At 46.1% G+C, this 13,557-nt stretch overlaps 1 protein-coding gene across 1 annotated transcript; it reads left to right on the forward strand.

Annotated features, from left to right (window-relative positions):
- Window positions 1–262: 262 nt before the first annotated feature.
- Window positions 263–13,090, forward strand: LOC144263794 (uncharacterized). The gene is made up of 4 exons (XM_077814771.1): window positions 263–274; window positions 4,460–4,570; window positions 4,650–4,919; window positions 13,020–13,090. The coding sequence occupies exons 1-4, from the start codon at window positions 263–265 to the stop codon at window positions 13,026–13,028; spliced, it is 402 nt and encodes a 133-aa protein (XP_077670897.1). The 3' UTR covers window positions 13,029–13,090.
- The last annotated feature ends 467 nt before the right edge of the window (window positions 13,091–13,557 follow it).

A 13,557-nucleotide genomic window follows, 5' to 3' on the forward strand; every position in this document is an offset into this window, starting at 1 on the left:
CTTACCATGGAGTCACAGACAGTCCCCTTAGACTCTCCAGTCCCTCTTGCCACCTGGACAAACTGGATTTAGTGACAATGATCACTTATACCAAAAATCATATCACATTTAGGTTGCTCTGAGTCCCAAGAGACCAGTCACTTACCCCAGATCAATGGTACCCTAGATCTTTCCCTAGACCCAAAGACAATGCTGATAGCCAGTTCTATAATGAACTAACTAAAGGCTTATTAGCTAAGAAATAGAAATGAGAGTTACGGAGATGTTAAAACAGGTAAAATATGCACAATCTATAATTCCAAATGGTAGTAAAGATGTAGTAATCTGCCAGCTTCTCAAAAGACTCTCGGGGCTACCCAGAGTTACTCTGGGGATCTCCATCTTCTTGTTCAGTTATTCTGCCCTGTTAGAATCCAAACAGTCCAGAGAAGCAGGATTGTTCCTTGAGTCCATACTTCTAGCTTCTGACAGAAGAAAAGCTGACAGGACGACTACCCACGTGGCTTTACCTTTGATGATGGAGAGAGAGGAATGCATGTTGAGTCTTTCACCTCCAATCATCACACACAACGGCCACTTTCTCTGAAATTAGCACTTTTCTGTTAAAGTGCTTCATTTGCGTTCCACAAGGCTTCTTCCTCATTTGATGGGTTATTTAGTTATAGGGGTACATACATGATTAATACTACCTTCTAATGCAGGGGTGGGCAAGCTTTTTGGCCTGAGGGCCACATTGGGGTTCTGAAACGGTATGGAGGGGCGGTGTAGTGTATTAAATTGCTCCCTGTAGGAATGTGCTACTTATGGTGTACAGTAACTCCTCACTTAGAGTTGGCCCGGTTAACGTTGTTTCATTGCTGATCAATTAGGGAACATACTCGTTTAAAGTTGTGCAATGCTTCCTTATAACGTAGTTTGGCAGCTGCCTGCTTTGTCCACTGCTTGCAGGAAGAGCAGCCTGTTGGAGCTAGCTGGTGGGGGCTTGGAACCAGGGTGGACCAGCAGCCCCCCTATCAGCTCCCCGCTCCCCTAAGTTCTCTGTGCAGCAGCTGCCCAGCAGGCTATCAATTGCCGGCAGTTCAGCTGTCCCTCCCCCCACTGCCATGTGCTGCTCCTGCCCTCTGCCTTGGAGCTGCTCCCCGAGCCTCCTGCTTGCTGAGGGTGGGGGGAGAAGAAGAGGGCTAATGTCAGGGTGTCCCCCTCCCCCTTACTCTATGGAGATGGGGTAAGCAGGGTGCAGGAGCAAGGGGACACATGACAGGGCTCAGGACGGAGGGAGCTTCCTGGCAGTAGCTGTGGTCTCAGCTGATTAACTTAACTTAGCAGTGTACTTAAGAGTGGGTCAGCATACTTAAAGGGGAAATACACAGACACAGCATATGTCTCTGTCTGCCATGCTGTCTCCCCTCCCTCCATTCCTGCTGCCTTGTAGAGTGTGAGGCTACATTAACAATGAGTTAATCTCTTGAGGCTCAGCCAAATGCTAGTTCATCATTTAGCAGTAAGGCATTCCCTGGGAAATATCCCACCCTCTGACTTCACCACCTCAACCAAGCTTCACAATCATCATTCCTGTGTACAGTATTAAATGGTTTGTTTAAAACTTATACTCTGTGCGTGGCAAAAAAAAATTTCCCTGGAACCTAACCCCCCCTTATTTACATTAATTCTTATGGGGAAATTGGATTCGCTTAACATTGTTTCGCTTTAAGTCACATTTTTCAGGAACATAACTACAACGTGAAGTGAGGAGTTACTGTACTAGTTATGGCTGCCAGTCCTGGTGCTCTGAGTGGCATAGTAAGGGGGTGTGGAGAAGGGGGGTTGGATAAGGGGCAGGGGGTGCTGGGGGGCAGTCAGGGGAAAGGGAGTGGTTGGATGGGAGAGAGGTTCAGGGGGAGGGTGGGCGATCAGGGGATGGGGAATGGGGGTGTTGGATAGGTGTGGGAGTCCTGGGTGGCCTGTCAGGGGGCGGGGGTGTGGATCGGGGTCAGGGCAGTCAGGGGACAGGGAGCAGGGGGGTTGGATGGGGGTGGGATCCTGGGGGGTGCGGTTAGGGGCGGGGGGTCCCAGGAGGGGGTGGTCAGGGGACAAGGAGAAGGGGGTTGATGAGTCGGGGGCTTTGAAAGGGGACAGTGAGGGGACAGGAAGTGGGAAGGGGCTGATGTGGCTGGGGGCCAGGCTCTTTGGAGAGGCACATCCTTCCCTACCTGGGTGTAGTGTATTAAATCGCTCCCCGTAGGAATGTTCTACCGACAGTGTACTACTTACAGATGCCAGTCCTGGTGCTCCGTAAGTAGCACATTCCTACTGGGAGCAATTTAACACAGGCTCTCGCAGCCACATTGCCCGGCAGGAGCTTGCAGCCCTGCCGCCCAGAGCACTGGCAGCAAGGCGAGCTGCGGCAGAGGGGCTGGGGGGCTAGCCTCCCCAGCCGGGAGCTCAAGGGTCAGGTAGGACAGTCCCGTGGGCCGGATGTGGCCCGCCGGCAGTTGTTTGCCCACCTCTGTTCTAACGGGATATAGATAAGTGACATCCCATTACTTTTCACGAAGTTTAAACACCAAATACACTCTTATACCTTAACAATCACTTTTATCTATATATACACGCTAATCCAAATGAATTGGGCTGGGGCTTTGGCACGAGCTGGTCTGCCAGTGTTACACTGAGTAATTCAAGCAAATAATTCTAAAATAGAGCAAATCTCTAAATACTAAGGGCTAGATCTGGAAACACTTCTGGCTGAGCATAGCACTCCCGATAGAGTAGACAAGGCCAGTCACTTCAGTGGAACTACAGCAGCTGGTATTTCAGGGATAGGGCGCTAAAGTGTTTCCTGTGGGAGAATTTTGTTGGCTACATGTAGAACATGGAATATGTTTCGGTCCTGAATTGTCATACACCTTATAGACAGACTTGCTGCGCTTATTCTTACACTGAACAATTTATTATGCACGTGGGGGATTGTGTGTGCACACAGGTGCTGTTAGCTTGAAAGCCAAGGACCCCATATTGCAGTCTCCAGTGAGGCACAGCATGCATTCATTTAAGTGAATGGGAGTTTCGTTTGAGTGAAGACTTCAGAATAAAGCCCGTCTCCCCATTATCACAAAATAGATTGGTTGTAGTATCTTCAGCTGTAAAGGTTGGGGAAACATTAACATAGTAGACAGTGACCAGAGTTTGAAATAAATGCCTTGCAGAAGTGTTTCCACTAAGCATGTACAATGATTTCAAAGATTGTTGTACATGAGGCCTTGCTGAGATCTGTATACGAGAGAGACAAGGTGGGTGAAGTAATACATTTTACAGGATCTTTTATGGGTGGAGAGGACAAGCTTTCGAGCTGCCCAGAGCATAGGCTGAGGAAGAGTTCTGTGAAGCAGAAAAGCTTGTCCTCTCCACCAGCAGAAGTTGGTCCAATAATAAATATCACCTCTCCATTCCTCTCTCTCATATCCTAGGACCAACATGGCTACAACAACGAGAGAGATCTGTATATGCATTTGTCAGCTACAACAAAAAATCATTAGCCTTTCATTTCCTAGACAAAAGAAAATCACACCCAACTGCAGCTGTTTTCAAAGGGGGGTTTCTGTACTATAAAAAATGTTAGTTGTTTTGCCAGGTGATGCTAGTTCCGCTAGAGTCCAACAATACTGCAGAAATATTCTATAACATTCACAACAGCTGAGCAATTTGCTTGTGTCATAATAGAAAAACTAAGGCATACTAAAGGAAGGATTGCTACAACTACTACATATCAAAACTGTGTTGAAAATGGAAAGGGCCTTTTAGCTTAGTTCATGGAGTTGCTACCAAATGATTCCAGTATACAGTCTTTCCTAGGCTGTTCTGTGCAGTGAAGAATTGACAGGATTTCCTGGGTTGCAGCATGTTACAGTCCTCCAAAAATTCTTGCTGTGATATAGTAAAAGAGATATGTGTTGCAGCCTGTATAACAGGACTTGCAAAGTGCAATAGATTTGACTAAAAGTCTCTCTGGGTAGCAGTGAAATATCATGGGGCAAACATCTCCAAAGGGTCTTTAGGGATACGGTGCTCATTATATGATAAACCAGTACTCAGAGGTGGGGAAAGGCTCTTCTCAAATTTCCATTAATATTAGCGATGGGAACTCCGGAGATCTGGGTTCTATCCCCAGTTCTACCAAACATTCCCTGTGTGATGAGAAAGATCTCACTTAATTTCTCAGGGCATCAGTTTCCTCATCTATAAAATGAAGAAGTTTACCTCACCAGGCAGCTGTTACCCTAAATAAATGAAGGCTTGCCGTGTGTGTGTTTGCTGGGAGGGCAGTGTGAGAGCAAGTGTCTGATTGGCTGGTAGCCTGCAGGGGGCGGGCACTGGGGCGGTCTGTTTGTTTGTTTCAGGGGAGCCTGGCTGTTTAAAAATAGTCAGAGCTTTGCGAACCAGCTGAGTGGCGGCGAACCAGCAGAGCAGCGGGGGACAGCAGAGCAGCACACAGCAGGAGTTTACCTGGGAGTTCGCCTGGAGTGAGCCCAGTGAGGCTTACATCTTGCCAACTTCTCTGAGGAAGCTCATAGTAAGAAGGTGGTATGGAACGGGGGGGTTCAGCTATTGTGACCTGCACTGGATGTGCCATGTTTGTCTTTCTTCCACAGGACAGAAGCAACTTTGTGTGTACAAAGTGCAAGCTGGTCTCCATACTGGAAGAGAAGATTGAAGGTCTGGAGCAGATAACGACCATGCGTTGCATACGAGAAACGGAGGATTTTCTGGACAAAAGTCAGGATGTGCTTCTACGGGCACAAAGCTCTAAAGATTTAGAGCAGGTTGCACAGCGGAGCCAAGAGGCCAGTGAAGAAGCTTGGCAACATGTGACCTCCAGAAGAAGAAGGGGGAATGTCCAGGTTCCAGTAACGCAGATACAGGTAACTAACCGCTTTCATGTTCTCTCCACAGGTACCATTGCGGAGAGTGGACCAGATGATATGTCTGGCGGGAGAAAGCAGAAGGAGACTCCGCTGGTTGGAAGGCATGAGATGCGCTGTCCTGAGAAGGGGGGTTCCACGACCACCACTCCCAAGAGAAGGAGGCGGGTGGTGGTGGTCGGGGACTCTCTACTCCGGGGGACTGAGTCATCTATCTGCCGCCCTGACCGGGAAAACCGAGAAGTCTGCTGCTTGCCGGGTGCTAAGATTCACGATGTGACGGAGAATCTGCCGAGACTCATCAAGCCCTCGGATCGCTACCCCTTCCTGCTTCTCCACGTGGGCACCAATGATACTGCCAAGAATGACCTTGAGCAGATCACTGCGGACTACGTGGCTCTGGGAAGAAGGATAAAGGAGTTTGAGGCGCAAGTGGTGTTCTCGTCCATCCTCCCCGTGGAAGGAAAAGGCTTGGGTAGGGACCGTCGAATAGTGGAAGTCAACGAATGGCTACGCAGGTGGTGTCGGAGAGAAGGCTTTGGATTCTTTGACCATGGGATGGTGTTCCATGAAGGAGGAGTGCTGGGCAGAGGCGGGCTCCACCTTACGAAGAGAGGGAAGAGCATCTTTGCGAGCAGGCTGGCTAACCTAGTGAGGAGGGCTTTAAACTAGGTTCACCGGGGGAAGGAGACCAAAGCCCTGAGGTAAGTGGGAAAGCGGGATACCGGGAGGAAGCACAGGCAGGAATGTCTGTGAGGGGAGGGCTCCTGCCTCATACTAAGAATGAGGGGCGATCAGCAGGTTATCTCAAGTGCTTATATACGAATGCACAAAGCCTTGGAAACAAGCAGGGAGAACTGGAGGTCCTGGTGATATCTAGGAATTATGACGTGATTGGAATAACAGAGACTTGGTGGGATAACTCACATGACTGGAGTACTGTCATGGATGGTTATAAACTGTTCAGGAAGGACAGGCAGGGCAGAAAAGGTGGGGGAGTAGCACTGTATGTAAGGGAGCAGTATGACTGCTCAGAGCTCCGGTACGAAACTGCAGAAAAACCTGAGTGTCTCTGGATTAAGTTTAGAAGTGTGAGCAACAAGAGTGATGTAGTGGTGGGAGTCTGCTATAGACCACCGGACCAGTGGGATGAGGTGGATGAGGCTTTCTTTCGGCAGCTTGCGGAAGCTACTAGATCGCATGCCCTGGTTCTCATGGGTGACTTTAATTTTCCTGATATCTGCTGGGAGAGCAATACAGCGGTGCATAGACAATCCAGGAAGTTTTTGGAAGGCATACGGGACAATTTCCTGGTGCAAGTGCTAGAGGAGCCAACTGGGGGGGAGCTTTTCTTGACCTGCTGCTCACAAACCGGGAAGAATTAGTGGGGGAAGCAAAAGTGGATGGGAATCTGGGAGGCAGTGACCATGAGTTGGTTGAGTTCAGGATCCTGACACAGGGAAGAAAGGTAAGCAGCAGGATACGGACCCTGGACTTCAGGAAAGCAGACTTCGACTCCCTCAGGGAACGGATGGGTAGGATCCCCTGGGGGACTAACATGAAGGGGAAAGGAGTCCAGGAGAGCTGGCTGTATTTCAAGGAATCCCTGTTGAGGTTACAGGGACAAACCATCCCGATGTGTCGAAAGAATAGTAAATGTGGCAGGCAACCAGCTTGGCTTAACGGTGAAATCCTAGCAGATCTTAAGCATAAAAAAGAAGCTTACAAGAAGTGGAAGGTTGGACATATGACCAGGGAAGAGTATAAAAATATTGCTCGGGCATGTAGGAATGAAATCAGGAGGGCCAAATCGCACCTGGAGCTGCAGCTAGCGAGAGATGTCAAGAGTAACAAGAAGGGTTTCTTCAGGTATGTTGGCAACAAGATGAAAGCCAAGGAAAGTGTGGGCCCCTTAATGAATGAGGGAGGCAACCTAGCGACAGAGGATGTGGAAAAAGCTAATGTACTCAATGCTTTTTTTGCCTCTGTCTTCACTAACGAGGTCAGCTCCCAGACTGCTGCGCTGGGCATCACAACATGGGGAATAGATGGCCAGCCCTCTGTGGAGAAAGAGGTGGTTAGGGACTATTTAGAAAAGCTGGACGTGCACAAGTCCATGGGGCCGGACGAGTTGCATCCGAGAGTGCTAAAGGAACTGACGGCTGTGATTGCAGAGCCATTGGCCATTATCTTTGAAAACTCGTGGCGAACGGGGGAAGTCCCGGATGACTGGAAAAAGGCTAATGTAGTGCCAATCTTTAAAAAAGGGAAGGAGGATGATCCTGGGAACTACAGGCCAGTGAGCCTCACTTCAGTCCCCAGAAAAATCATGGAGCAGGTCCTCAAAGAATCAATCCTGAAGCACTTACATGAGAGGAAAGTGATCAGGAACAGTCAGCATGGATTCACCAAGGGAAGGTCATGCCTGACTAATCTAATCGCCTTCTATGATGAGATTACCGGTTCTGTGGATGAAGGGAAAGCAGTGGATGTATTGTATCTTGACTTTAGCAAAGCTTTTGACACGGTCTCCCACAGTATTCTTGTCAGCAAGTTAAAGAAGTATGGGCTGGATGAATGCACTATAAGGTGGGTAGAAAGTTGGCTAGATTGTCGGGCTCAACGGGTAGTGATCAATGGCTCCATGTCTAGTTGGCAGCCTGTGTCAAGTGGAGTGCCCTAGGGGTCGGTCCTGGGGCCGGTTTTGTTCAATATCTTCATAAATGATCTGGAGGATGGTGTGGATTGCACTCTCAGCAAATTTGCGGATGATACTAAACTGGGAGGAGTGGTAGATACGCTGGAGGGCAGGGATAGGATACAGAGGGACCTAGACTAATTGGAGGATTGGGCCAAAAGAAATCTGATGAGGTTCAATAAGGATAAGTGCAGGGTTCCTGCACTTAGGACGGAAGAACCCAATGCACAGCTACAGACTAGGGACCGAATGGCTAGGCAGCAGTTCTGCGGAAAAGGACCTAGGGGTGACAGTGGACGAGAAGCTGGATATGAGTCAGCAGTGTGCCCTTGTTGCCAAGAAGGCCAATGGCATTTTGGGATGTATAAGTAGGGGCATAGCGAGCAGATCGAGGGACGTGATCGTCCCCCTCTATTCGACATTGGTGAGGCCTCATCTGGAGTACTGTGTCCAGTTTTGGGCCCCACACTACAAGAAGGATATGGATAAATTGGAGAGAGTCCAGTGAAGGGCAACAAAAATGATTAGGGGTCTGGAACACATGACTTATGAGGAGAGGCTGAGGGAACTGGGATTGTTTAGTCTGCAGAAGAGAAGAATGAGGGGGGATTTGATAGCTGCTTTCAACTACCTGAGAGGTAGTTCCAGAGAGGATGGTTCTAGACTATTCTCAGTGGTGGAAGAGGACAGGACAAGGAGTAATGGTCTCAAGTTGCAGTGGGGGAGGTTTAGGTTGGATATTAGGAAAAACTTTTTCACTAGGAGGGTGGTGAAACACTGGAATGCGTTGCCTAGGGAGGTGGTGGAATCTCCTTCCTTAGAAGTTTTTAAGGTCAGGCTTGACAAAGCCTTGGCTGGGATGATTTAATTGGGGATGGGTCCTGCTTTTGAGCAGGGGGTTGGACTAGATGACCTCCTGAGGTCCCTTCCAACCCTGATATTCTATGATTCTATGATTCTTGCAAAGTGCTTTGAGAGCCTCAAATGAAAAGTACTATGCAAGTGCAAAGAAATTCTCAGTAGTATATAGAAAAGGTTAGAAAAGCCACTGCATTACTGGCAGGATCCAAAAGGCTCCGTTTATCATAACAGACAGACAGCTGATGAAATTATTTCTGTGACACATGTACTAACACTGGAAGTCTAATGAAGCCCAGGTTAAGTATGTCAGCGAATAATAGGACGGGTTTTGTTACTTTGATTATTGTTTTAAGGCTTTGGAAATTAGAGAAATCGGTTTGGATCCCAGGAGTGACTACTTCCCATAAGTGATTCATAACTTTTAAACACTGTCCATTGCAGAGAGATGTTACTGGTAGATACCTGACCTCTCTTGAGACTCAGTATTGTAAAAGAATGTTAATGGAAACAAAAAGTGTGATTCACGCCAACATTACAACATTTGACGCTGGACTTAGAGCTAGTCTACACTACAAACACTGCATCGGTACAGCTGCACCAATGCAGCTGAGCTGCAGCACTTCAACACTTGGATGAAAATGCTCTAAGCTGACAGGAAAGCTCTCTCCCGTTGGCTTAGTTACACCACCTCTGTGAGAGGCAGGATCTATGTCAGCGGGAGAAGCTCTCCTGCCGACATAGCACTGTCAACATGGGGGAGGCTAAGGTCAGTCTAACTAGGTTGCTCAGGGGTGTGGATTTTTCACATCTCTAGGCGACATAGTTATACCAAAGTAAGTGTGTCGTGTAGACCTGGCCTCAGTCTCATTGGGAAAATATTCATGTTTGTCACCAGAGGAGATGGAGGCATCTCCTTCACATGCTGTAACTTTTCATTATGGGCCTATCCACGTACAGAGTGAAATGTTCCATTGCAGGGCCTTTGTGAGCATAATTTTCTGAATCCAGTTAAAGCTTTCTGCCCAAACAGTTAAGAATTTGGGCCAGATTCTGGCCCTGGCTTTAGCCCCTATATGTTGATTTCAAATCTAGGCCTTTAGCTATAGTCTATGGAACTGAAAAGAGAAATGAAAAACTATTTTTAATACTCTAGAATGAGTTTCCTCTTGACAGAGTAGGAGTTTAAGACAAGTGTGTGATTATTAATTAGGTCAAGAGCACTTAAGAACTAACAGTCTGCAACTCAAAGTGGGTTAGCTTGGAAATAAATATAGCTTAAAATATGCTCAATATGTATATGATAGACGATACTAAAAAGAATGTTAAAGAAACATGAAGGGACACCATGCTAACCTAGCAGCAAGAGATTGCAGGAGGCCAGAATTTGATTTCTGGACAGAGCTTAATGCACCCAAGGGAAAAATAGCAGTTACCCCCCTCAAGACTAGTGAGGCAGCATGATCCATTATACAGGGTACAGGACAAGGAGTCAGAAAATTGGGTTCTAGTCCTGGCTGTGTTCTTGACTCACCTTTTGTCTTTGGCTAAGCCACACTATCCTCTGTGCTTCAGTTCCCCTCTCTGTAAAAAGGAGACCAGGATAGCTTTGTAAAGTGCTTTGAAATATAAAGATTTTAAGTGCTCCATTATTTTATTAGGGAAGCAGTACAGCATGCTCCAGGCCAGACAGGGAGAGTCTGTGACTTATTTCACTCAAAAGCAGCCTCTCTGGCCAACTAAAGAATTCTAAGAGTTTTCAGAGGACACATGCACAGGGTATTTGTGAAGTGTTTGAGCACAGAAAATGAATGGCAACTCCAAAAGCTCACAACACAATTTAAATGCCATCTATGCTTGGCTTTGTGAATCTACAAGTTGGACAAAATACAAGACAATTAAAATATTTGCTTACCTTCTTCCTGAAGCTAATTAGAATGTCATAACCCTTTCTAGGACACACAGACTGCTTCTAAACAGGGAACTGGTTATTGAAGTGGCAGAGTACAGATTTGCAGACTAACCACACAAGACGAAGCAGGCAACACTCATCCATCTCCGTAACCAGAGGCGATGTTAGAATTAATGAGCCCAGACTTTCTCCATGGGCAGTCCCCCCCTCCCGCTGCGTCAGCACAGACAGACACCCACAGAGCAGATGTCAGTGAGAGCGGGAATGGGCAACACATCGATAATAATAACCATTTATAAAATGTTTCCTCCCCATCCTGATGCTAACAACACTCTTTAAACAATTTAAGAGCAATTGCAGGCCTGGTCTACACTAGGAGGATACATTGGTTTAACTACATCGTTTAGCAGTATGAAGAATCCGCAACCCCTGAGCTATGTAGTTAAGCTGACTTAAGTCTCTGTGTAGACAGCACTAAGCCAACGAAAGAATTCTTCTGAGAACCTAGCTACTGCCTCTCAGGGAGATTGATTAACCGCACCACTGGGAGAGTGTCTCCTGTCAGCATAGGTAGTGTCGACACTGAGGCACTACACAGTGGCACACCTGTAGCGTTTTAAGTGTACATAAGCCCTAAATCACACTGGGCTGAAACCCATGAGGTGCTGAGTAAATCACTATCAAATATAAGTGATGTGAGTGCAAAGAAATGTCACTCTATTGGTAAGTCTCTTAATGCCCCTGATGAAAGAACAGCAGAAAAATGAGCATTCATTGCTACTTGCTGTAGATGTATCTCAATTTAAGTATGACAGATCAGAAAGAAGCAAATACAAAGCTACCACAGGGAAAAAAACAACAACTGAATTTAGTGGAACTATGCCAGTTTATACCACCTAAGGATATGGTCCATATATTTTTATTCTAACAGCCTATAAAAAGAAATTATAAGAGGAATTATGAGGCCTCCATTGGAGTAGGAGTTTAAGGCTCCTTTATCCATCCAAAGTACATATTAGTCCCCCTTTATTGTAGTAGTATCATGTTAATTCTCACCACGCCCCTTTGAAGTAGGGAAGTGCTATTATCCTCCTTTTACAGATGGAGAACTGAGACAAAGAGGCTAAGTGGCTTGCATAAAGTAGCAGGGAACTGAATGAGTGAGCATAGTGCAACACAAGAACATCTGGGGGGGGGGTAGGAAAAAACAAGGGGAAATAGGTTACCTTGCATAAAGGTACCTACCCCCCCCCCCCGACGTTCTAGTTGAACCCTGGATTTGTGCTGGGGATGGCCCACCTTGATTATCATACACATTGTGAGGAGAGTGGTCATTTTGGATAAGCTATTGCCAGCAGGAGAGTGGGTTTGTGGGGGGGGGGGGTGAGAAAACCTGGATTTGGGCTGGAAATGGCTCAACTTGATTATCATACACATTGTCAGGAGAGTGATCACTTTAGATAAGCTATTGCCAGCAGGAGAGTGGGGTGGAAGGAGGTATTTTTTCATGCTTTGTGTGTATATAAAAAGATCTTCTACACTTTCCACAGTATGCATCCGATGAAGTGAGCTGTAGCTCATGAAAGCTTATGCTCAAATAAATTGGTTAGTCTCTAAGGTGCCACAAGTACTCCTAGGTTTAGAAAGATTACACTGCAGGCTGTGGAAAAAATAATGATGGAGGCCGGGTGAATCAGCAACTTTGGACTTTGCATCCGGGCCACAGGAAATGACTGCAAGTTCATTCCACTTTTAGAAAATGCCTAGCTTACTAACTTCTTGATTTTAAGTTACTTGTAAAAGACCATGTTAAATTTGACTATTTTACTTAGGCTACTAAAGTGCCCAGATCTCAGTATAAACCTGTTCTCTATCATATGTAAATATTCACACCACTGAGCCACTGCATTCAAAGGAAAAACTAGAAAGGTTGAGCACTTGAACCACATCTTAGAGAGGCAGTAGGTTCCTGGAGTTTGGTGACAGCTAGTTTGCATCTGACCACAGGAGGAACTGAAAAAGCCCAGGAACTCACAGAGATCTTACAGCTACATTTTTCTCCGTCTGCATCAGGCAATATTCTGCACAGCCATTAGGAATAGGAAACACTCCTTCCTGCCTCAGATACAATATGTCCCACACAATGCCCTATGCAGAATTTATTAGCCCTGTTTGGAATGATGGTGTGCATAGAACAACCATACAGAGAGCTCCTGTACATTATGTAGTGGTTTCTGCACCAGCCAGATTAGTGCAAGTGAATTCCAGTGAGGGTGGACAAAAGAGGCTTATTTGGATCCAGAGGCCAAGAAATCCTTATAACATGTGCACCTGCTGTTCTAGACTCTCAATCAACCCCTGTTTAATCCTTGTTCAGGTTCTCAAAGCCCGTTTTCACAGGCTTTCACAGGCCCGTTTTCACAGGCTTTATGCAAAGAGTAGTGTATTTCATCCTATCTAATGTAGATCGAAATAATGTGAGGAAATCAGATCCTGTCATGTATTGCAATAAATTTATGTTTTATTATTGATATATTCTTCTGAGTTATACGTACTTGATTCGTTTTTTCCTTCTTATGTATATATATTATAAAAATAGTGTACGTTGTATAATTTGGGTTTTTTTTTTAAGTTCAGATAACTGAGATAAGGGGCGGGATGAAACATAACCAACTGAGTGGAGCAGAGAAACGTAAACTGGTGGAAGAAACAAAAGAAACAAAAAAGTGAAAGTTTCCAAAATCTTCCAAAGCAGACATCGTTTTTCAAAGCGAATCCATCAGAAGCAACATCTTCTCTCAGTAGCACAGACATCGTTCCAAAACCTGTAGGTGTTTCAGAGACTGACGCCTCTTCTATTGGTGAAACAAACACCATTCCAGAACACGTGGATCTGTCAGAGACTGTAACTGATCATGCTGTAAATAACAGGAGAAAAGATCCTGGTATGTGAGTTGATTTCAATACCGCTGATGTAAGTTACTGGATAGATTGTGGACCAAATGGCTGTCAACACCACACTGGGCCATTTGAGAAATCACGTTGGACTTTTACCTATGGCAAACAAGCAAGATATTGTCCACAAAGAATATTTTTCGGCATGAAAGCGAATGGTGAGAAATACACTCGAGAATGGCTACTGTATTCACAGTACATCAACAGGGTCTGTG

The sequence above is a fragment of the Eretmochelys imbricata genome, chromosome 4, assembly GCF_965152235.1.
Source record: "Eretmochelys imbricata isolate rEreImb1 chromosome 4, rEreImb1.hap1, whole genome shotgun sequence".
Lineage (NCBI taxonomy): Eukaryota > Metazoa > Chordata > Testudines > Cheloniidae > Eretmochelys > Eretmochelys imbricata.

Bases quoted from the DNA above. Each gene is read 5' to 3' on its own strand.
- LOC144263794 (XM_077814771.1), top strand. The intron at 4,571-4,649 runs GTAAGAAGGTGG...TTTCTTCCACAG, and splicing joins CTTCTCTGAGGAAGCTCATA to GACAGAAGCAACTTTGTGTG.